Here is a 23,360-nt window from a genome sequence, read left to right on the forward strand (position 1 = left end):
TGGGTTTTATGTTCTGGTTTGTATTCACTTTTAAAGAAATGTATATATTATAAAATCAAATCTCTTTTTTAAATAAATTTCTAAATGCTAATCGAAGAAGTCAAGGTGAAATAACATTGGGACATTTTAAATATTGTAACACTAATTGTCTTAATCATAATATGCCTGTAATAAAATTAACTCCATGCTTCAACCAAGGTAAACAATTGTCCTTACCATTTCTTTTTTCTTGTTCCTTTTTTTCTTTTTTGTAGGGTGGCAGTCAAGGTCTGTTTGGAAACAGCACAGCACAATCGAGAGGAATGCATCCACCAGTGCAACCACTGAATCCTTCTCCCAATATCCGGGCACAAGTGCCTCCCCAGTTTCTTTCTCCCCAGGTAAGCAGTGTGAAAGGTGCATTGTAAATGGGGTTTTTTTGTGTGTGTGTGTGCTTCTGTAGATCCACATGCAGTGTTGTATCTGGGCAGATCACCTTCATGATAGCTTATAGTTGATTGATGGCATGTGGTGAATTGGATATATGGATGCAAAATAATAAAAACTAGAAAAAGCTCACATACTTCTCAACTGATGAAAGCCAAAGTTCCTTGCTGGCACAGATGCCGTAGGTCTCCATGGACCAGTAACAAGTCTCTGGGTCAATGGCATGTCTCCTCCATTTAGAGCAAGACCAGAGAATTGCACTCCTAGTTGAATCTGATGATATCTCCATACTTTAGAAACCATGAGAATTTCAGACTAGGAGATAAATCACCTTTCCACCAGGCCTTAGGCTGTTGGAGGTGATGGTAGCTGAAGCAATATTATATTCTTTGTGTGAGATCAGCTAGCATGGCCAAACAGCTGTAGAATTGGCTATATTGGCACCTCTAAAGTGTAATAGTCTGTGATGGCTCTGGCCTCACCCACCACTGACGGGGTGGTGCTTAAATTCAAAATGACCTGAATAAACTAGAAAGTTAGGCCACAGCTAACAAAATGAACTTCAACAGGGAGAGATGTAAGGTACTGCACTTAGGGCGGAAAAATAAAATGCACAGATATAGGATGGGGGACACATGGCTGAACGAGAGTACGTGTGAAAAGGATCTGGGAGTCCAAGTAGACCACAAGTTGAACATGAGTCAACAGTGCGATGCGGCAGCTAACAAGGCCAATGCGATTTTAGGCTGCATCAGTAAAAGTATAGTTTTAGGCTGTAGCCATTGACTGGGGGAAAGGCCCATTGCTCCTGTACTATAATTAAGAGCCTGGTGTGCCTTTAATATGTATTTATAGGGGTAGGGAATTTAATGGGTTTTGGACAGATTTATGTCTTCAAATGGTCTTCAAATTGTAGTTTGTCTGTTCTTTGCTTTGAAACACTGTTTGCTTGTTTGTTTTTTACAGGTGTCTGCATCCATGCTCAAGCAATTTCCTAATAGTAGCCTAAATCCAGGTCTTTTCAACATGGGGCCTCAGCTTTCTCCTCAACAGATTGCTATGTTGAGTCAACTTCCACAGATTCCCCAGTTCCAGCTTGTAAGTAACTATACAATTGCAGACTAAATTTTCTTATCTCCTGTGCCTATTTTTAGGCAGTGGCAAACCTCCTCTAAACATATATTGTCAAGCAAACTCCATCACCTTAGGAGTGCCATAAGTCAGAAATGACTTGAAGGCACACAACAACGAGTGCACTTAGCAGGAAAAGAGTGTCCTCACAGACTCTAAGCTAGTCAACCTCTTAACAGGACTGGATGTTCCATCTCAAAATCGTCTCCAGGATAGTCTTGAGATTGGCTCTGTCCAAGATGGATCTATTTACATCAAAACACAACAATAATTATTGCAGAATCCACACCAAGAGACCAAGAAGAAGCCTGCCTTTCAGCAGCACATTTTTTCCTCATTTGAATGGATATGTCAGCAGAAGCTTCTTCACCCTTTCCCCTGATCATCAAGATTTTAGCCAAGATTTATTAAGACTGTTGACTGTGTCATGTTTATACTATAATGACCTTGATGGTGTTGGTTCAGAACACTACCCAACTTTTATTAATAATTTGTATATTTTCTGATTCTTGTAGATATACTAAGGCACTGTATACATCCATAGACATCCACTTTGATACTGTCATTGAAATCAGGTTGTAAAAAATCGATCTTAGTTGTCTACATTCTTCAGTTTCTTTATTCTCTAGGGGAACCAATGTCCTTTTTTTGTTTTCTCCACTCGTTTACTGAGGAACAGTTTCTACCAGTTCCAAATCATCTAAAGTAGGATCCTTCTTGCTCACCCAATGGCAAGTTATTAATTAACACATTAATTAAGGCTTAATGTTGAACATAAAGAAAACAAAAATAATGGCCACAGAAGAAATACATAAAATTCAACCTAGACAATGAAGAAATCGAAATCGTTAAAGAGTTCCAAGAGTTCCTGTATCTAAGATCAAACATTGATTAGAATGGTGACTGCAGTCAAGAAATAAAAAGACTAGGAATGGGAAGGGCAGCTTATGAAAGAACTAGACAAGATCCTAAAGAGTGAAGATATACAACTGAACACCAAATGAAAGTCGTACAAGCCATTGTATTCCCCATCACCATGTATGGATGCAATAGCTGGACAGTTAAGAAAGCAGAGAGAAAGAAAATCAACTCATTTGACATTATTATTATTAACCTTTATTTATGAAGCGCTGTAAATTTACACAGCACTGTACATACAATCTTTTTAGTTAGACGGTTCTGTGCTGGAGAAGAGTATAGGATACCGTGGACAGCCAAAAGGACAAACAAATGGGTCCTAGAACAGGTGAAGCCTGAAATCCCCTTGCAAGCCAAGATGATCATATTGAGGTTGTCGTACTTTGGCCACATAATGAGAAGGCATGGATCACTTGAAAAGAAAATAGTTCTAGGAAAGGTAGAGGGTAGTAAAAAAAGGCAAACCACTCAATCAGGGAGATCATGGGCATGGGTTTCAGGAACTAAGCAGAGCAGTGGAGGATAGGGGATCTTGGAAATGTGTCATCCACCATGGGTCACCATGAGTCAGGGTCAGCTCAAGGGCAGTTAACAATGTCACACGTTAGTGTTTTATACATATTTTATATATCAGTGTCATTTTACTCTGTACAGAGGTTCAAAAAACGGTCTACCTGCTTCATTTCAAAGATTGTCATAATGGGTGACCAGACAGTATTATTAGATTTCTAGTTGGCTAAAAGACTTACCTTCCACATGGTGTGAACAGTTACTTTACAAAAATTACGCTGATCTCTACTGCCTTTCACTGTCCAGCATTTATAAGGTGACAATTCAGTTAAAGTTACATTATAGATATAATGTATAGACTAGATGTATGGGTTACAGATGATGCAGAAAGCCAATTTTCCCTTTGATCTGGGCATAACTTTTCCTGTATTAGTATTTTGTTAATTTCTTATGTATGTAAAGAGACACAAAGAAGAGAAATAGAAGCCAAGAAATTCATGCCCCAAAATGTACTCCAAAATCATGGGTAGACATATATGGGGGCAATAAGTTAATACTGCTTATAAAGTTCCTAAAAGAAGTGCCCACCTTCTTCTGTAGCCAGGGGTCTTTAAACAGCTTCCCATTTGAGTCCCAACATGTTCGTTCTCTCTCTCTCTCTCTCTCTCTCTCTCTCTCTCTCTGTTATCCCTAACCTTTCCTCGCAGCCAGAGCTAACAAACAGCTGCTGAGGGAAGGACACAGACAGAGATTGTGCCCAGGCTTGTACCCGTTTTGCAAGCCATGAGCTTTGGAAATCCTGGGGGTGGAGAGATCATAGAATCATATAGTTGGAAGAGACCGCAAGGGCCATCCAGTCCAACCCCCTGCCATACAGGAACTCTCAATCAAAGCATCCCCAGCAGATGGCCATCCAGTCTCTGCTTAAAGATCTCCAAGGAAGGAGACTCCACTACACTCGAAGGGAGTGTGTTCCACTGTCGAACAGCCTTTACTGTCAGGAAGTTCTTCCTAATGTTGAGGTGGAATCTCTTTTCCTGTAGCTTGCATCCATTGCTCCGGGTCCTAGTCTGGAGCAGCTGTAAAAAAGTCAGCTCCCTCCTCAGTATGACATTCCTTCAAGTATTTAAACAGGGCTATCATATCACTTCTTAACCTGCTCTTCTCCATGCTAAACATCCACAGCTCCTTAAGTCATTCCTCATAGGACATGTTTTCCAGGCCTTTCACCATTTTAGTCTCCCTTCTTTGGACACGTTCCAGTTTTTCAACATCCTTTTTAAATTGTGGTGCCCAGAACTGGACACAGTATTCCAGGTGGGGCCTGACCAAAGCACAATAGAGTGGCACTGTTACTTCCCTTGATCTAGATACTATACTTTTACTGATGCAGCCTAAAATCGCATTGGCCTTGTTAGCTGCCACATCGCACTGTTGACTCATGTTCAACTTGTGGTCTACTTGGACTCCCAGATCCTTTTCACACATAGTCTCATTCAGCCATGTGTCCTCCATCCTGTATCTGTGCATTTTATTTTTCCGCCCTAAGTGCAGTACCTTACATTTCTCCCTGTTGAAGTTCATTTTGTTAGCTGTAGCCCAACTTTCTAGTATAATCTGGTCATTTTGAATTTTGATCCTGTCCTCTGGGGTGTTAGCTACTCCTCCTAATTTGGTGTCATCTGCAAATTTGATAAGTATGCTCCCAATTCTGTCATCCAAGTCGTTGATAAAGCTGTTGAATAGCACTGGGCCCAGGACAGAGCCCTGTGGGACCCCACTGGTCACTTCTCTCCAGGATGAAAAAGAGAGACCTGTCCCCCCTACTGCAAGCCATGAGCCTTGGAGATGCTTTTGGTAAAGGGAAGAGAGAGAGGGAGAGTGCACCAAGGTTTGTTTCCCCATTTTCCATGCCAAGACTGCAACCCTTGGGAGAGGTCCAGAGAGGGAGATGTAGGGAAGGAAGTGGTGCTTTGTTTCCCCGTTTAGATCTTTTGTAACATGCTCCAATGTTTGACCTTTGACTTATCCACGGGTCATATGTAAATCCATCATTTTGGCCCCAAAAACTGCCCTCAACTTATACATGAGGTCGACTTAACAAGTATATATGGTATATGTAACTGTGGCTCTTTGAGTGGACATCTGTGAATTCACACATCCCCTAACAGACATAGAATTGATATGACAACACTTGGAATATATATAGCAATAGAGAGTGGGTAGGCTTACTACCAAAAAGTTATCACTCAGTTCTAAAAAGTTCTGAGACTGCACTCTGCTGATGTAAGTGACCCAAATATTTGAGTTCATAGATCTCCACTCAAAGAGCCACAGTTACAGCTAAGCAAGTTGTTTTGCATAGTAAGTTGTTTGTTTGAAGGAAGATGTTCCTACCTACTGAATTATATTTCTTTGCTAGCAGTTATATCTAGTAAGAGTAATTGCTCAAAAAAGTTAGTTTCTTGGTCTTCTCCATTTTCCTTGCAGGCTTGTCAGCTCCTCCTCCAGCAACAGCAACAGCAGCAGCAGCAGCAGCAGCAACTGTTACAGAATCAGAGAAAGATTTCCCAAGCTGTACGACAACAGCAAGAACAACAGGTACAATATTTAGTCAGGAAGGAGTATGCAGTATGTGCAGTAAAGCTTCTCACTGTAATTGGAAGATGCTACAAAACTAGGGGGAATACAGTCAAAATACTCTGGATTCAATCCTGATTGGAGGCGGGGCATTTAGACGAATTTTACTTAATCTAAAATAGCGCAATTTTTAGAAGTGAATCACATTTTTGTTCCAAAGCAATCAATCTCTTTTTTTCCCCCCTCCTCAACTGCAGCTTGCCCGTATGGTGAGTGCCTTTCAGCAACAGCAGAGGCAACCTGGCATGAAACATTCCCCATCCCATCCGGTTGGGCCTAAGCCACATATAGACAATATAGTGTCTGGGGGTCTAAATATGGGTCTTTCAGATATCTCAACCAAAGGGCAAATTCCTGGATATGTTTCAGGTAAGTACTAGAAGTCAGTATGATTCTGTTACCTAATTTGGTTTCTTGTGCATCCTTGCACCAAACTCGAACACTAAATAGTGTCTGTGTACTGTTGAATAGAATTGTAGCATTGGGTTCTTCCCACACAGTTAACCCATACAGAAGCTTTTACCTAGAAAGCCTAATCAGAAAACATTTCAGTTAATTTCATTTAATAGATGGAATCTGGTTTGCTGTTCTTAATCATTAAAATTGTTTTAACAGTAAGTGACCTTGTGGTATCCACAAGTCATGTCCCAGGAAATTTAGTTTTGTTTATTGGTGGTGTTAGCATCTTTAATATTTAGAACTACATAAATATTTTAGCTACAGTATTTTATTTTGAAACTTATTTGACTTTTCATATATTCTATATCTGCAGTGTATTCACAACATCAGTATGAAACATACTTCTAATCTGTATTAGCTCTGATGGCAACAATGCCTGTGAAATGTACTTCAAATACAAGTGAAATGTTTGTTAACTGTTAAGTAAAAATTTTTGGACGCTTGGGGGCATATTGCGGAAAACATGCTTACAGAGAGCTATCCAAAATGTCCAGAGCTATTTTTCATTTTCTCATTTAATTTGATTCATCACTATAATTACCCATCCCAGTATTTAAAATAAACCCAAATTATGTTTGATGGTATTTTCACAGATTTTGGTTCAAGTGGCATGGATTATGGCATGGTAGGAGGGAAGGAAACTGGATCAGAATCTCGCTTTAAACAGTGGACTTCTATGATGCCGCCTGTAGCTTCCCAAGATGCCAATATGCACAAAAATGGTGAGAGAATCCACTTGTTATGAATTACCTCATTCTCCTTTGCTATAGTAACTTCAGTAAGTGGGTAATTTTTTAAAAAATTACCTCTAATTTTTAATTGGCTTATTTTCTTTTTCAGTTGAATATTTTTATAACAGTAATATAAACAGAGAATACAAAAATAACAAAAGGTCTCGAAGAGTCATATAAAAGCTGTGCAGAATAACAATCTGAGTACTGAGTATCAGTAACCAAGATTGTAAAATTGTCATTCAAGCTTTGCTGCTTGGTGGGTTCAGAGTTAGAGTGTCCTTCCAAAGGGTAATCTGGTAAGCAGGAGGTCTGATGTCAGGGGAGTTGTTGTTAATGTGGTCAATAAGAATTGACCAGTCTTCAAAAAAGGTGTGTGGTTTCTTTTGTCCATTACAGAGTCTGAAGGTGTCGGAAACATTAACCAAGCGTCCACCACCAGTCAGCTATTTGTACAATCCCTGTTTTCCAGTTGCTCATGATTTCATTCCTAGCCACTGCAATAAGAAATGTGATGAACTTGTGATGTTTTAACTGACTGTTTTCTTTACAGTAGATGGACAACAACAGAAGACCTGGGAAAAAAGTTTCATTTTGTTTTACAATAGAAGAAATTTGAGCTAGTATAACATTCCAAAAAGTTTTTTATTTTAAGCAAGTCCAGCCACATGTGCTCAAAGGAGCCAACAATGTCACAGCCTTTCTAGCATTTTGGTGAGGCATTCTTTGTTATCTGAGATAATCGTACAAATTGGCTTAATTTCTGAAGCAAAAATGTGTATACAGTGGGCCCTTTACCTTATGCGGGAGATCCGTTCCAGATCCCCCTGCGTAAGGGGAATTCCATGTATGCTCGAGCGTCATTCAAAAGAATGGGGCTTATGCCTGTGGCGTGCGCGCCATTAACCCTTCTGGGTGATCCAGCCCTTCTTCCGGCGCTGCTTTCAGCCTGCGTACGATGCGGACGCACTGTATAGTATTCCCCCTATAATTCATTCAGATATGTTAGTGAGTTTGAACCCTGCCTCAGCTGCAACTTTGATTGTTTTATATCAAATTATGAATTTGTTTTTTCTAGGGACGATTGTGCCCCCTGGAAAAGCCCGAGGAGGGTCACCCTATAACCAGTTTGATATAATTCCTGGTGACCCACTGGGCAGCCACACAGGTCCTGCTGGTGATAGTTGGTTACCTGCCAAATCTCCACCAACAAGTAAAATTGGAAGCAAATCCAGCAATGCCAGCTGGCCTCCAGGTAATTTCAATGTCTGTACTATTTGTGCAATTCATAGATTGTTCATGCCAGTGGAGAGCATGAATTACAGGATGTTACGACCCTGCCTGCTGGGAAATCTCATACCAACAACTTTTTTGCATAGCCATCTTCTGAGCAAACAGTATTTTGTAAATGTTTTTTTTTAGTTCCTTCACCATGGGTATATGTAAGGTTGAAGAGTGATAGAAATGTATATATTCTGGGGTGTTGTTTTTTCCTTTATGTTCTATGTCAGGGATCGGCAACCTCCAATCCGCGGGCCGGATCCGGCCCTGGAGGCCTTCCTTGCGGCCCCCAGGGGCGGTTGCCACCGCCGGGCGAAAAAATGATGGCGCCCAGACCGGCAAAAAGCCGCGCTGGGTGCCGCCATTTTTCGCCCAAAATGGCGACGAAGTCTCACGCAACCTTCTTTGAGGTCGCGTGAGACTTCGCCGCCATTTTGGGCGAAAAAATGACGGTGCCCAAAGCAGCAAAAAGCCGCGCTGGGCGCCAACATTTTTCGCCCAAAATGGCGCCGAAGTGTCGCGCGACACTTTGCCACCATTTTTTCACCCAAAATGGCAGCGCCCAGAGGTGAAGTCTCGCGCGACCTCAGCCTCCAGGAGGCCTGATGCGGCCGGCGGAGCCCTCAAATAGGGCTCCGACGGCCGCATCGGGCCTCTGGAAGGCCCGCTAAAGCCGTCGGAGCCCTATTCGAGGGCCCCAGCGGCCGCATCGGGCCTCCTGGAGGCCCAATGCCGTTGCTGGCACCCCGGCCCAAAAAGGTTGCCTACCCCTGTTCTTTGTTGTATTGCCAGCATCTAGCTTTATTAGATGACTTCTTTAAAATACACCAGGAGACTGAAAATACCCATTTTTGCTGATCCAAGCACTATTTTAGTTTCAGAGAAATGTGACCTATAAAAGTGTAAAGCAGCTTTCTGATTATGTTATATATGACATTCTAGTTTCCTACTCTACTCAAGCTGAAGCTTTTGAATGTCAGGTTTATCATGTCCTATTAAACAGTTATAAAGACTTAGGGTTCTATATTTGGCCAGTTAATTACGCTGTCAACATATGAGATGCTGATGGAATGTCGGTAGATAACAAGAAGTGCTATATATAGTGGGCCCTTGGTATCTGCTGGGATTTGGTTCCAAGATACCCTGTGGATAGCAAAATCCTTGGATGTTCAAGTCCAATTAAATACAATGGCATTGTAAAATAGTATCCCTTAGATAAAATGGCAAAATCAAGGTTTGCTATTTGGAATTTATGTTTTTAAAACAGTTTCAAGCTGTGGATGCTTGAATCCATGGATAAAAAATTTGTGGATATGGAGAGCTGACTGTAGTTATACCTCAATCAACAAAGTAGATGTGTTCCTGGACATTACTGTTTTAACAGACCACTTGGTACTAGAGGCAGAAATAACATGGAAAGAGTAGGGATAAGTTTCTGCATAGCAAAAACAAAAAAGCTGTTTATATTTCTTCAGACATTTTATTCAAAACTGACAATATGCACGTATGAAATGAAACAGTCAGGCCAATTAAGGCTTGCATTAGTAAAACATTTTAAACCTAGAGAACACTAAAAGGCATCTTCCAAAATATATCCTGACTTTTTTTCTCATCGCCTTCCACTTTGATATTTTTTTTAGTGTTAATACTAACAGATCTATGGCCTGTTACAGACTGCCAAAATAAAGCCGCTTCAGGTCTCTTTGGAGGTATGCTATTTAAATGATACATGGATCCTAAGAGTCCAGAGGTCATGCCAAAGCCACACTCCATTCCTAAGCACTGGAGTGCAGCTTTGGTGCAGCTTCTGGATTCTTAGGATGCATGCATCATTTAAACAGCATACCTCCAAAGAGACCTGAAGCGGCTTTATTTTGGCAGTCTGTAACAGGCTTATGTTTCTTTTATATGTTGTGGATAGCTGTTGAGGCAGGCTTAACTGCTTTCCATTTCCCCTCTCTTGTATGCTTTTCATGTATGCTCAGTAAGGGATTCTAGAGGCAACTGTAGTTTATGTTGCCTGTTGTATGCAGGCGCACAGATACAATAGGATTGTGTAGAACAGTGGTTCTCAACCTTCCTAATGTTGCGACCCTTTAATACAGTTTTTCATGGTGTGGTGACCCCCAACCATAAAATTATTTTCGTTGCTACTTCATAAATATGTGTTTTTCGATTGTATTAGATGACCCCTGTGAAAGGGTTGTTTGACCCCAAAAGGGATCACGACCCACAGGTTGAGAACTGCAGGTCTAGAACAAATATCTATATTTTCTCATTTATTGCGTTGTTTATTTCAGACATGCTACTGCAAACCAACATTGAAAATCTGTGTTTTTCCATCTGTCATGTATTGGCAATTTTTGACTCAGAAAATTCAGATTGACATAGTAAAACAACAAACTTTATTCAAAAGCCAAAGCAGTTCACAGTATGGTGACGTTGTTAGAATTGAGACAATTTGATTATGCAGTATAATAAAGCACAATTCAAACCTTTTAGTGTAAAACCCCATTCGTCATAAAAGCAAAACATTTATTTTTCTCATACTGCCTCGTTGTACTGGGCATTCCCACAGGGCTGACTTTGGCAGTTCTTGGTGTCTGTTACCTTCACTTCATATCTGCTTGTTAGCCATTCTCAGGGTAGATAAGTTTTCCCTTCCACCCAGGATCATCATTTTGAGATATCCTATCATCCATTAACATGAAACAGAACAGGCAAGCCTAAATGACAAACCAGCATAGCAGGTTCAGATCCTGACACTGCCCATCATCCTCCCAATGTTGGTGCTTGGGGGAAAAAACTTTTAGCTAGACAGAGGATGAGGAGGAAAAGGGGGCTGGATAGGTATAAAACACTTGTAAAAAGTAGTTTGTTTGTCAGAGGCTTTGTTCACATAGGTGTGCCTCTAATTGCATATATTGCCATTTAGTGATAACTGGTAAATGTTTAGCTGATGGTTTTTGTGTGCAGAGATAGAAGTGCTATTCATTTGTGTAAAGTTGTGTTAAAACTGTTAAAATGGGACAAACAGGGTTGTGTATTGTCTATATAAATTATGTGATTCAAGTATGTTTTTTATTTTATTCATTTTAAGAAGAGTTCTGGGTTACAAGGACAAGGAAGACCCATTGCTAACCCCCTGAAAAAATTACTTAGTGATTCCTCTACATTGGTAGTTTCATCCCACATTCACCCACCCTACTACACATACAGACACCTTGGTGACCATAAAACTTTCAAAACTCTTTTGTTGTTCTTTGATTTTCTTTATGAAATGTGAGATACTGAGAAAGCTGTCAGTATTCTATTCTTTGATGACATAAACAATGCAATATAATATAAAGCCTATAACCAAAATATACAAGATTATAAAACAATATTAAACTAAAATTCCAAAGGCTTTATGAAACAAGGAAGTTTTTAAATTGAGATTTAAAAACAGTGTTGGAAGAAACAGTCTCTAGGTGCTCAGTGAGGCAATTCCAGGAGCAAGGAACAGCAAATGAAAAGGACAAAGCCAAGCCAAGGAAGAGGAAACCTCTTGATGAAAAGCCTAGAGTTTCTAGAATGCAGGTTTTGAGCAGGCTGGTAAAAAAAAAAAAAGGGCTGAAAGATAGGGAGGGGCTAAGTCATGTAGGGCTTTAAATGTTAATAGAAGCTACTTGTACTGAATCCTAAAGGGAATTCAATAGACAATCAGTGAAGAGTTGCCAAAAGTGGAGATCTGATTATGTTGATAAGAGCATATTCTTTTGAACAAAATTAGACATTTAGCCATCTTAGCAGATTTTTTAAACAAAAATTTTATTAGTCCTCTCACCAGATCTTTTTTGTCTTTGTCTCTTCCATGTCCCCTGTCCCCCATGTCTGTGTTCATGTATGTATTCAGAATTTATAATTTTTTAAACGCAATACTTGATTTTGAAAGTGTGAAATAAGCTATGCAAAGTTTTGTTTGAAGTACCATCTATTCTATTTTCAGAGTTTCAGCCAGGAGTGCCATGGAAAGGTATTCCAAACATTGACCCTGAATCAGATCCCTATGTGACCCCAGGAAGTGTACTGGGGGGTACAGCCACATCCCCCATAGTAGATACTGATCACCAACTTCTGCGGGACAACACCACAGGTTTGCTGCAGCTTCATTTACTGCCACCACTACCACTATTGTTACCGTCCTTATCTTTCTACTCCTCCATTCTCATCCATTAAAATGGAATGCTCTACATTTATAAGGAGTAGAACTGCATGTTAAATCAACCATTTTATTTTTGCTTATGAATAGTAATGGAGATAGGAGGCATTTGCAGAGGGGATTCTGTAGAATTGATAATGCTTAATTTTTCTGCACACAACATCTTCTACTTTGTGATGTTTATTTGCAGAAAAGCTGGTGGCAAACAAGTGCTTGATTAAGTACTCCATTGCCACTTGCCAAATTTTACCTGCGAAAGTACACCCCATCCCTTATTAGTACCAGGGAGTAAACGTGAATTTTATTCTATTTGGTGCACTTCCTCAAGACAGTTTATATCCCTATTTTAAGGCTGTCATGGCACTTCCCTGTTAATATGTGAAATTATTTTGCTACAGGGTCTAATTCTTCCCTCAACACCTCGCTGCCTTCACCTGGTGCCTGGCCCTATAGTGCCTCTGACAATTCCTTCACAAATGTTCATAGCACTTCAGGTATGTGTTTTCATTGCTAACCTCTTCTAATGCTTTTATAGTGCAGGTATAGGACATCAGAATATTCATGTTAGTGGACTTAAGCCAGAAATGAGTGATTGTAGAAGGGGCGAGTCAGTTTTTAAAACTTGAGACCTGAGAGAGCCAGCGTAGTGTCTGAAGACTAGAATTTGAATCCCTGCTTGGCAATTGAAACCCACTGGGTAATCACCTTGGTGTACAGTTTTCAGATCCATAAATTAAATCTGTGGTGTTAACAGCCTATTGATGGAACCCAAAATTATTCTGTGTTGACCATTGCCTTTTTTGTCTCTTTGGTTTAGCAAAGTTCAGTGATTACAAATCAACATGGTCCCCAGATCCCATAGGACCCAATCCTGCTCATCTCTCCAACAAGATGTGGAAGAACCATATTTCCTCAAGAAACACTACAGGGCTGCCCCGCCCACCTCCTGGTTTAAGTAATCCAAAACAATCCTCTCCCTGGAGCAGCACAGCACCCCGCTCACTCAGGGGGTGGGGGCCACAGGAATCAAGGCTTGCCTCTGGTATGTAGTATCTGGTATTCTTTTTACTTTATATTCAGTTGTTTGTAGACTCTGCAGCATTAATAGTCTAGATATGACAGTCCTTCAGATAAAAGAGGTCGGTATCTGCTGAATGGAAGATGAAAAGAATCCTATCTTTAAAAGGCTTTGTGTCTGATAAGACAGGCCAAATAAAGCAGTTTCAGGCCACTTTGGGGGTGTGCTGTTTAAATGACGCACACATTTTAATAGGCCAGAAGCTATGCTGAAGCTGTGCTCCAGTTCTTATGACTAGAGAGTGGCTTTGGCGCAGCTTCCAGCCTTTTAAAATGTGTGTGTCATTTTAACAGCACACTTCCAAAGTGGCCTGAAGCTGCATTATTTGGCCTGTCTGTTTGGGCCCTTAGACATTTAGCTAGAAACCACTGGGGAAGAAGAATGAGAAGAAACTATTAATGTTCTAAAAATAGTTATGTTATCATAAAATATCCTTGAAAGTAAAGTAAAAACATGTATTGGGTAATTTGGATATAAAGGCAGTAAAGTCTGGAAAAGATTGTATTATGCTTCATGATACCTGTGTAGTTGCACACATGGGTTCTACAGCTGTGCAAAAACTGTTAGTATTCCATAGAGCTATGTAATAGTGTTTTGATGAGTTTTCTAGCCATAAACCTCAGTACACATGGACAAAAAGACCAAAGCACACTGCAGAAATAATCCAGTTTGAGACTGCTTTAACTGCCCTGGTGAACGCTAGCGAATTCTGGGAACTGTAATTTTGTGAGACTTTTTAGCCTTCTCTGTCAGGGAGCTCTGGTGCCACAGTAAACTACAATTCCCAGAATTCTCTAACATTGAGCCAGGGCATTTAAAAAGCAGTCTCAAGCTGAATTATTTCTGCAGTGTGTTTTGGACCAGGGTTTCCACTTTCCAGCTCAGCTCCTCCTTGTTTTTTACCAGTGGTAGCACCAGCAGAAACATAAACTTTCTTCAGCAAATGTGAGCTGAATTTGTTTGATTGCTTTTTTACTGCCCTATTTTTCTGCCAAAGATTGGAATTAAAGGCTGCTAACTGCAGTAAATGTAAATACAATACAAACATTAAAAGTGGCTAAAATACAATTGTATCAGTAGAAAGAAACAGTATCCTGCAGCTGTAAATGAAGGCATTTTAAAAACACACATTTCAACCTCCAGGTTACAACAAATTACTAAATTTAGCATTTTTTTTCCATTGGTCTGACCCAAATGTATGTTGTTTTATCATTTGCAGCCTCTACTTGGAGTGATGGTGGTTCCATTCGTGCCAGCTATTGGCTGGTTCTTCATAATCTCACTCCACAGGTATTTCATATTTCACTTGAAGTAATTAATTATTTATTATTATTATTATTATTATTATTATTATTACAACTTTATTACGGCCATTTGGCCAGCACAGAAGTAATTAATTGCAGCATGATGGGATGAGCTTCCATCACTAGTCCCAGCTTCAGCCAACCTAGCAGTTCAAAAGCATGCAAATGCAAGTAGATAAATGGGTACTACTTTGGTGGGAAGGTAAACATTGTTCTGTGCAATCAGACAACTCTGGCTCTTTTGGCTTAGTAACGGAGATGAGCACCGCCCCTTACAGTCAAATACAACTTGACAACCTTGTCAAAGAGGAATACCTAATTGTTAATTATATTATTACAGCTCTATTTGCCTCAGTAATAACATTTTTTTCATTTATTACGGCACACAGCCAGCACAGCGATAAAATACAATACAATAACACACAATACAGTCATAAAAACTCTAACATGTGTCAACTTGCAGGGTGTTTTAAAAGGTTATAAAAATGTTTCAAAGAAACATAGCATAGTCTGCATATCAATAACAGAAATTGATAAAAATAATAGAGCAGTATATAAAAAATTACATACAGCAAATTACATGGTGTCTGCAATGACAATATCAGCCATAATTAGACTTCCAGAGTTCACTGAATCTGTTTTAAATAGCCTCTCCGAAGGGTGATAGCAGCTGCAAGGAATTTAGCGACACTGCTAGTTACATCTTCATTATGGCCTGCTAAAAAATATTTAATATAAAATTTATTCTCCCTTCCGGTAATTGCTTGACAATAGGAGTTATATAAAATGCACGGGTCTCTATATAGAGGGGGCAACTAAGAAGAACGTGACTAATTGACTCAATCTCCTCAAGGCCACAGGGACAAAACCGACAATGGTAGGGTACCATATTGTACCATCTCAGTAATAACATGATCTATTAATAAAAGATAATTTGCTGTAAACTAGTGTTCAGCTTCAACTTTTACTTTGCAACATAATTGGATCTTGTTTTGTGAATTAATTTTAATGCTTGTTTTATGTAAATAAGTAAACAGTTCCTTTAAATACTAAACATAGTTTTTAAGTGGTTTGCATGAGTCCAGCTTCTTTAGGACATTGTAAGACCTGGGTAGTATTGCCAATTTCTGCCATGTTTCCATAGTGAAACCACAGAATGTTTCCAGTACTGCTGCCAAAAATTCATTCTAATAAAGCTGTTCCAGCATTTATTTGTGTCTCACTTTCTACATTCATAATATTTGTTGAATACTAGTTTGTTGCGATTTTATTAGAGACAAGTCAGAGTTAAAATGAATCTCCTGTTATAGGAGTATAAAACATTTTAAAATAATACTTTTAAAATTTTAATAGTGTTTCAATATGGTGATTTGTTTGTGTGTTAACTGTTGTTACCAGGTTTTAGCATATCATGTTTTAGCTTTTTGTAAGCCATCTTGGGTCCCATAGTGAGAGAAAGGCAAGTTCTGCAGTTTACCTAGGGAAATGCTGATAGTTTTCCTTTCCTGCAGCATTCATCAAAAATGGTGAAAGATTAAATGTCAGCTCTCAACTAGCAGAAATACAGGAAAGCAAGGATGTACTTGATGAAACGGGCAACTAGGAACTTCCATCAGTGGTTCTCAACCTTCCTAATGACGCAACCCTTTATTATAGTTCCTCATGTTGTGACCCCCAGCCATAAAATTATTTTCATTGCTATATGCAAATATGTGTTTTCCGATGGTCTTTGGTGACCCCTATGAAAGGGTCGTTTGACCCCCAAAGGGGTCCAGACCCCACAGGTTGGGAACCACTGCTTTAGATGCTGGCTATTTGGTGTTTGGGTTTCTTTAATCCAGGGTATTCACAGAGTTTTCCAGGGCTTGACTCTGTGTGAGAATATGAGTACACACATTGGGATCCCTGAATTCTGTCCTTAAATTACAGCTTTCAGATACTGTTTCAGATCTTTTGGGCATCATAATATTACAGTATATCTGAAGGTTGTTGTAAAGTAGAAGGGATAACGACAGCAGTTCTGCTACTGAGTCCGCAGCCACTGCTGCCACCACCTCCTCTTTGGGAGGTGCCGGGAAGTAATAGGCGTGAAGTGACTTCTCCAAGGTGGCACTTTCCCTCTGAAACTTGGCTGAGAGCTCAAGCCAGGAGGGCTTAAGTTCAGCCTATTTCCCCCTCCCCACATAGTCACTCCCTCACTCATTCACTGAGGAGGAGGAACTTGCTACACATAATTCCCCCCTCCCCCCCAGTCACTGCCAGAGTGAGCAAGAGAGGCTCTGGCAAGCGCCACAGCTGCTAATGTATATGCGAGGATTCCAAAATATTCCAGTATCCAAAATACCTCTGATCCCAAGCACTTTGGATAAGAGAGATTCAATCTGCACTTATTTCACAATCATAGTAATAATGTCATGCTTCAAGTCCTTATGCCACATTTTTGATAGTAGTCTTGTCTAAGAAAGGAGGATTTACACTGGAGCAGCTGCTTCTCACTACATATCACCAAGGGCTTATGCCACAAATTGAACTTGCTATATGAGAAAAGGATGTGGTTAATTAAAAGTAATTGATAGTGGGGTTTAATAGAGGGAGGAGATTCTCCCATTATTAATCTTTGATGGTAAGCTTATACAAAGCATGGTTTTACACATTTTAGGAGTTTAAGTTGTTCCTCTTGTGAATTTTATAGTGGATTATTAGGTTGCTTGTATTGTGGCTGAATATATTAACTGTGCTATTTCATAATTCTGTCTTTTACTGAATATTTGTTTTTCCTCGTCATTCCAAGATTGATGGGTCAACTTTGAGGACTATCTGCATGCAGCATGGTCCACTGCTGACATTCCATCTGAACCTGACCCAAGGCACCGCCCTTATTCGATACAGCACCAAGCAGGAGGCAGCCAAGGCCCAGACTGCACTGCACATGTGAGTTAAGCCAACAGTCTTCTCCAGTTATTCATAGACTCATTATGTCAGTAGAGAAAAAGCTTTCTGTGCAAGGGATGATGGTTCAGGTGCTTTCTGCTCTCAGATATGATTGTTTACACTGAGTGGTTCCTTTCTTTTGAAGTCCCTGTATGAAGGAAAGATTAAACCGAGCATAGATTCTAACAGGATAAGATCTACATTTCTAAAACTGGAGGTATGGACAGGGAGATGGTTGGAACTGCTCAGGCTTGTTAGTATTAGCTTTCATTTTCCCAAAATTGGTTACACTAAATAAATTTGTGAAAGTTATGAGCTTCATTTTGAAACTAAAGCAGATAAGGAAATTCTGAAACTTCACTGATTTGAAGGTTTTTATCAGATTAGCTTCAGTGTTGTTTATTCTTCAAAGGCCCCTTGTTTCTGTATCATAGAATCAAAGAGTTGGAAAGGGCTCTATGGGCTATCAAGTCCAAATCTCCCCTGCTCAGTTTAGGATCTCCAACTAGAGTATCCTCAGTAGGTAAGACATCCAGAAGAGACCTCACCACCTCTCTAGACAATTGGTTCCAGTGCCAAACAGATTTCACGGTCATGTAGTTCCTTCTAATGTGGAATCAAAATTTAACCTCCTGTAACTTAAAACCATTTGACCTACTTTCCTCAGAGACATCAGAGAACAAGGCTGCACGCTCCTCTTTGTGGCAGTCCTTGAGTTACTCAAAAAGTGCAACCATATCACCCCTCAGTCTTGATTTCACAAAGCTGTGCAGTGTTCAGCTCCTTCAGCCTCTCCTATGTTTTGTTTTCCATGTCTCTTATCATCCTCATTACCTTTCTCTGAACTCACTCTAGCTTGTCTATAGCCTATATGGCTTGGGCCCAAGTTACTTGAAGGAACACCTCTCCCTACACAATCTGCCCCACACTCTCAGAACTACAGAGAAGAACCTATTGGACTGCCCAAATACTAGATTAAGATCTACTTCCCATAGGGCATTCACTGTGATGCCTCCCAAATTGTGGAATGGCTTGCCAAAGGAGATCCGTCTCATTACCACCTTAGATGCCTTTAAGAAGGCAATCAAGATGCATCTCTTCTGGCAAGCCTACCCCCCAGACCTGCTTTAACAGCTTAAGATGACACTTCACTTGGAACTTGATGAGGAATCAGATTTTGATATTGCACATGTACAGGTATTTTAATGTGTTTTTAAATTTTGCTTTGTATAATGAGAATATATTTTAACTATGTGTAACTTTATATATGTGCTGTTCTCCCGCCTCGATCCGTAGGAGAGGTGGGATATATAAATAATAATAATAATAATTATTATTATTATTATTAAAACAAGGTGCCCAGAACTGAAGACAAGTACTCCCAATGACACCTGACCAACACAGAATATAGTGGGACTGTTACTTCCCTTGACTTGGAAACAATGGTTCTATTGATGCAGGCTGACATAATATTTGTCGTCTTTGCTTCAGCATTGCCCTGCTGGCTCATGTTCAGTTTATGATGGAACAATAACTCCATGGTCCTGTTGAATTTCATTTTATTAATTCTGGCCAGTTTTCTAATATATGAAGGTCCTTTTGAATTCTTTTCCTATCTTCCAGTGTGCTAGGTACCCCTCCCTGCCATATATCATTTGCAGATTTGATAAGGATTCTTTCTGCCCCATCATCTGAATCATTAGTAAAAATATTGAAGAATGTCAGCCCCAGAACAGAACCCTGCAGCACTCCACCTGAGAACTCCATCCAATTTGAAGCACAGCCACTGATGTGCTCTTTGAGCACAGTTTTCCTCCAACCATTTGTGCATCTATCTGATTATGATTCTATGTTTAGTCAATTTGCCAATCAAAATATCATGAGTGGGACTTTATCAAATGCTTTACTGAAATCCAGATAAATGACATGCACAGTATCCCCACCATCTACTAAACTAGTAACCAGATTGAAAAAAGGTATACAGTTAGTGCTTTCAGCCATATTCTGGTTAAGGTAACCACTTCCCTATCACTAGCTCTTTATTAAGGATCAAGCAAAGCTTTAGAAAGAGTCTAAATACCGTGAAAGTTCCAGATCCCATTTGATCTTAAATGCTAAGAAGCTTCAGCCCTGGTTAGTACTTGGCTTAGAGACCACCAATAAATAGCATGTGCTGTAGGCTATATTTCAGGGGAAGAAATTGGCAAAACCATCTCCGAGTACTCCTTGCCCAAGAAAATCCTATGAAGTTCATGGGGTCGCCACAAGTCTCAACAGGCAACTTAAAAGCACAAACACATACAGAGAGAGAGAAAGAGAGCTTTAGAAAGATTAGAAGCAAAAGAAGATGTTTTGAGCAAGAGCTTTGATTCAGGGTACTTCTTGTTCGTGGTCTCTGCAAATCACACGAATGGGTTATTCTGTGCCTGCACAGTAAAGCTCAGAAACTTCTGGAATCACTGGGCAAAACTCTGTTTGCAGCTTTTTGGCGGTAGCTCCGCCCATCCTTATATAGCCCCTAGTGTTCCCACTCTTTCTCCAGTTGCTTTCGTCCACCATGTTAGCAGCTTAGAGGAAACTTTGCTCTTGGAATTGCTTGTTACTAAAAGGATTTGACTTCAGATTTGTTTGACTGTTTTATTGGTTTGCGACTACGGACTCTGTTTGCTAATCGATTGATCTTGGACTGCCTTTTGATTTCCAATTTTACTTCTGATTTGGTATTTCTACTCTGGTTGAAAATGGCCATGCAGACCACTTCTTTTAAGCACCGCGATAAATGCAGAGGGAAGATTCTTGTCCAAGACCCACACAGCTCCTGCCTTTTGTGCTTGGGTGATGACCACAATGTTCAGTCTTGTGCCTGTTGGTGGAAGGCCATGACTCCGCAAGCCCACAAAAACCAGGACTTTAGACAGCTTTATATCAGCAAGCCTTTAGGCCCTCTTCTACTCCAGCCATGGAGAGTACTTCCACCCCCGGCTGTTGAGCCCTGACAAGGAAGAAACTAAAGAAAAACATAAGAAGAAATCCTCTAAAGGTAAAAAAGCCCCCAGGTCTGATAAAGACCACACTTCTGAGGATTTGCACTCTAAAAAGAACGCCAAACCGAAGCATTCCGACGACATAGATTCTCCTCCTAAGCGGGACAAGCCTTCTGAATTTTCAGGTATTTCACATTACAGCGTCCATACAAGAAAAACTTAAATCAAACCAAGCAATTAAGATTTTTTTAAAGAAAAAAGAGTTTCCAGAAGGTGATGAAAATAAATGTAGAGAAGATTTAAAAGCATAGGTGGGCATGCTTTCCTACCATATACGCTGCTTTCCCTTTTTGCTATTTTTTTTAAATGAAATGTTCACAATTGTGAATTGTGCTGTTACTTTAGATATTTTGTTGTTGCTGTAGACTCCTGTTTCTCTTCACTACTATAAGACCTTTTTGTTGTTTTGTGTTGTTTTAGGTGTGTTTTGGGAAACACTACCATCCTGGCTGAGTTTGCCACAGATGAGGAGGTTAGTCGCTTTCTGGCACAAGCTCAACCTCCACCTGCAGCAACACCCAGCACACCTGCAGCAGGCTGGCAGTCTCTAGAGACAGGACAGAATCAGACAGATCCAGTTGGACCTGCTTTGAATCTCTTTGGTGGGTCAACAGGGCTTGGGCAATGGAGCAGCGGTGGTGGCGGCAGCAGTGGGGGTGACCTTGCTGGTGCTTCATTGTGGGGGCCCCCAAGTTATTCTTCAAGTTTATGGGGGGTTCAGAGCATTGACGATCCCCACAGGATGGGAAGCCCTGCTCCCTTACTACCTGGAGACCTTCTAGGCGGAGGGTCGGATTCAATCTGAACTGAAAACTTTCAACTCTGACCTCGTGACCTTTTTTTGGAACAGCAGCAGCACTAACTTGACCTTTTCTTTTTTTTCAACTTGCAATAAATACATTTTAAAAGGAAAAAAGAAAATGGAGAGAGAAAAAAAGGTGGGTCATTGACAGGACTGTCTGAGCACATAGTTGCCTCCCTTATAACTTCAGTTTTTTGTTTGGAATATGAATCCAAAAAGAGAACATATCACTCTTGAAATACTTGAATCATGAACGCCAACTTAGAAAGACAATGTGAAGCAAGTACACATACCATTTAAATCTAAACACAAAAAATTTAAAAAAATTAGTTTCTAGTTTTTCACTTTTTCATGTTATACGGAAGTTGTTGCTAAGAAACATATATACTGAAAAAATAGCTTTTTAACTTTGTTTGCACTGGGTGTGTTTCCGTCCTTAGGTCTACTATGTTGGGATGGGGTGGGTTCAAAAGAACGGGGGGGTGGGAGGGGAGGGGAAGACTTGACGGAGCCTCACTTTAAAAAACAAAAAAGGAAAAAAAACACTTTGTGATTGGCTGGTAGATATATACCAGTATGTTCTGGCACATGTAACTGCCCATGTGTGCGTGTTTCAGTGTGAGTGCATATGTGTGCATGATTGTATGTGTGTGCGTGCGCATTTCTGTCTTGGAAGGCTGCATTGCTATTGGTCAGCAACCTATCTGACTAGACTCTTAAAATAAATAATGATGGTGCCTGTGACTGATACAAAATCAAATTGACTTGTGTTAAAATCTGTCGGTGGTATTTTTATTTTACCAGGGTATTCAGTGCAGTACAGATCTTGTTCTGACCCTGTCATAGAGCAAAACACTGCCATATCCTAAGGATTTGGTAAGAGGGTGCCAGTATGGGACTTCAGACTTTAAGGATTGGGTTTCTGTTTCGCTTAGGTGTTTTTGTCTCTAAGGAGACTTCTTGAGTGAACCCAAGCTTTTTTTTAATGACAAGGCCTTTTACCTTTTGAGGATGACAGAAGGCAAAAGGCATTACATTTCTTTGTGACAATGACCTACATAATGGTTGAAGCTTCTGCAGTCCTTAAGAATTTAATCTTGTACCTGTTTCTCAAGTGTGTATTACTCATGAAAGACCCACCAACTTAACTGTACTTTCTTAAGCAATCTGCTGTTTGTGACAAAACTAAAATGTCAGTAGTTTGCTGGCCTGTCTTGTGTTGTGAAAGCACATGCAGCAACTTTTGTTCTCCTTTTGTCCATGGTGAGCGTTACCTGTGCCAGGCCTAGGTGTATTACAGCACCAGACCATCACTGACAGAAACGTTTACTTACGAATGTTCTTAAACCAGTGTGTACTTTGAGCATCTTTTTCCTCTGTGTTTTCCTGTGTATGTCTTGCTTAGGTTTTGCTTAGGCAGGCATATAACTAGCAAAGACTTCTTTTGTTTATAAAGTATTGCACCTTTATTATGTTGACTTTTCCCTGTACTGTTGCTTTTTATTGTCGGTATTTAAAGAAAGGTTGTATGTTGTTGTTGTTTTGTTTTTTAAAAAAACAACAGTGTAGTAGTACTCTGGGCAGGATAGGGGAGACCTATCATAGGTTTGAATTTATCCATAGCCAGTGTGTGTACTGGGAACAGAATTTTTGTTGTGAAGAAAGCTGTAGCAAAAATTGCCTTTACAAAAAGCAGTTTGGGGGATGAGCAGAGTGGATAAGAACAGGGGGAGAAACTGTGGCATTCTTCTTGAAGTGTTAGAACTTTTAGAACTTAGCTCTGGATTTTTACTAGCTCTACATTATATTGAATAACAAAGTGCTGCAATATTCTGTACCAGCAAGTACCTACATACTTTGGCACATGGAAGTAGCAGATCATATTGTATGGGATCATAACAACA

General features: G+C 40.1%; 1 protein-coding gene across 11 annotated transcripts in view; it reads left to right on the forward strand.

Annotated features, from left to right (window-relative positions):
- Window positions 1-21,928, forward strand: part of TNRC6B (trinucleotide repeat containing adaptor 6B) — a 154,280-nt gene extending 132,352 nt beyond the window's left edge. For all 11 annotated transcript variants that reach the window (XM_089523662.1, XM_089523663.1, XM_089523665.1 and 8 more), the window contains 12 exons: window positions 255-380; window positions 1,393-1,524; window positions 5,476-5,586; window positions 5,823-5,994; window positions 6,678-6,806; window positions 7,894-8,070; window positions 12,085-12,231; window positions 12,696-12,791; window positions 13,115-13,339; window positions 14,595-14,665; window positions 17,471-17,610; window positions 21,075-21,928. In XM_089523662.1, coding sequence (XP_089379788.1) covers window positions 255-380; window positions 1,393-1,524; window positions 5,476-5,586; window positions 5,823-5,994; window positions 6,678-6,806; window positions 7,894-8,070; window positions 12,085-12,231; window positions 12,696-12,791; window positions 13,115-13,339; window positions 14,595-14,665; window positions 17,471-17,610; window positions 21,075-21,459 — 1,911 coding nt within the window. In that variant the 3' untranslated portion in view covers window positions 21,460-21,928. The remainder of the gene's footprint in view (window positions 1-254; window positions 381-1,392; window positions 1,525-5,475; window positions 5,587-5,822; window positions 5,995-6,677; window positions 6,807-7,893; window positions 8,071-12,084; window positions 12,232-12,695; window positions 12,792-13,114; window positions 13,340-14,594; window positions 14,666-17,470; window positions 17,611-21,074) is intronic.
- The last annotated feature ends 1,432 nt before the right edge of the window (window positions 21,929-23,360 follow it).

The sequence above is a fragment of the Sceloporus occidentalis genome, unplaced genomic scaffold (genome assembly GCF_023333645.1).
Source record: "Sceloporus occidentalis isolate IW3139 unplaced genomic scaffold, rSceOcc1.0.p SCAF_5, whole genome shotgun sequence".
NCBI classification, from domain to species: Eukaryota; Metazoa; Chordata; class Lepidosauria; order Squamata; family Phrynosomatidae; genus Sceloporus; species Sceloporus occidentalis.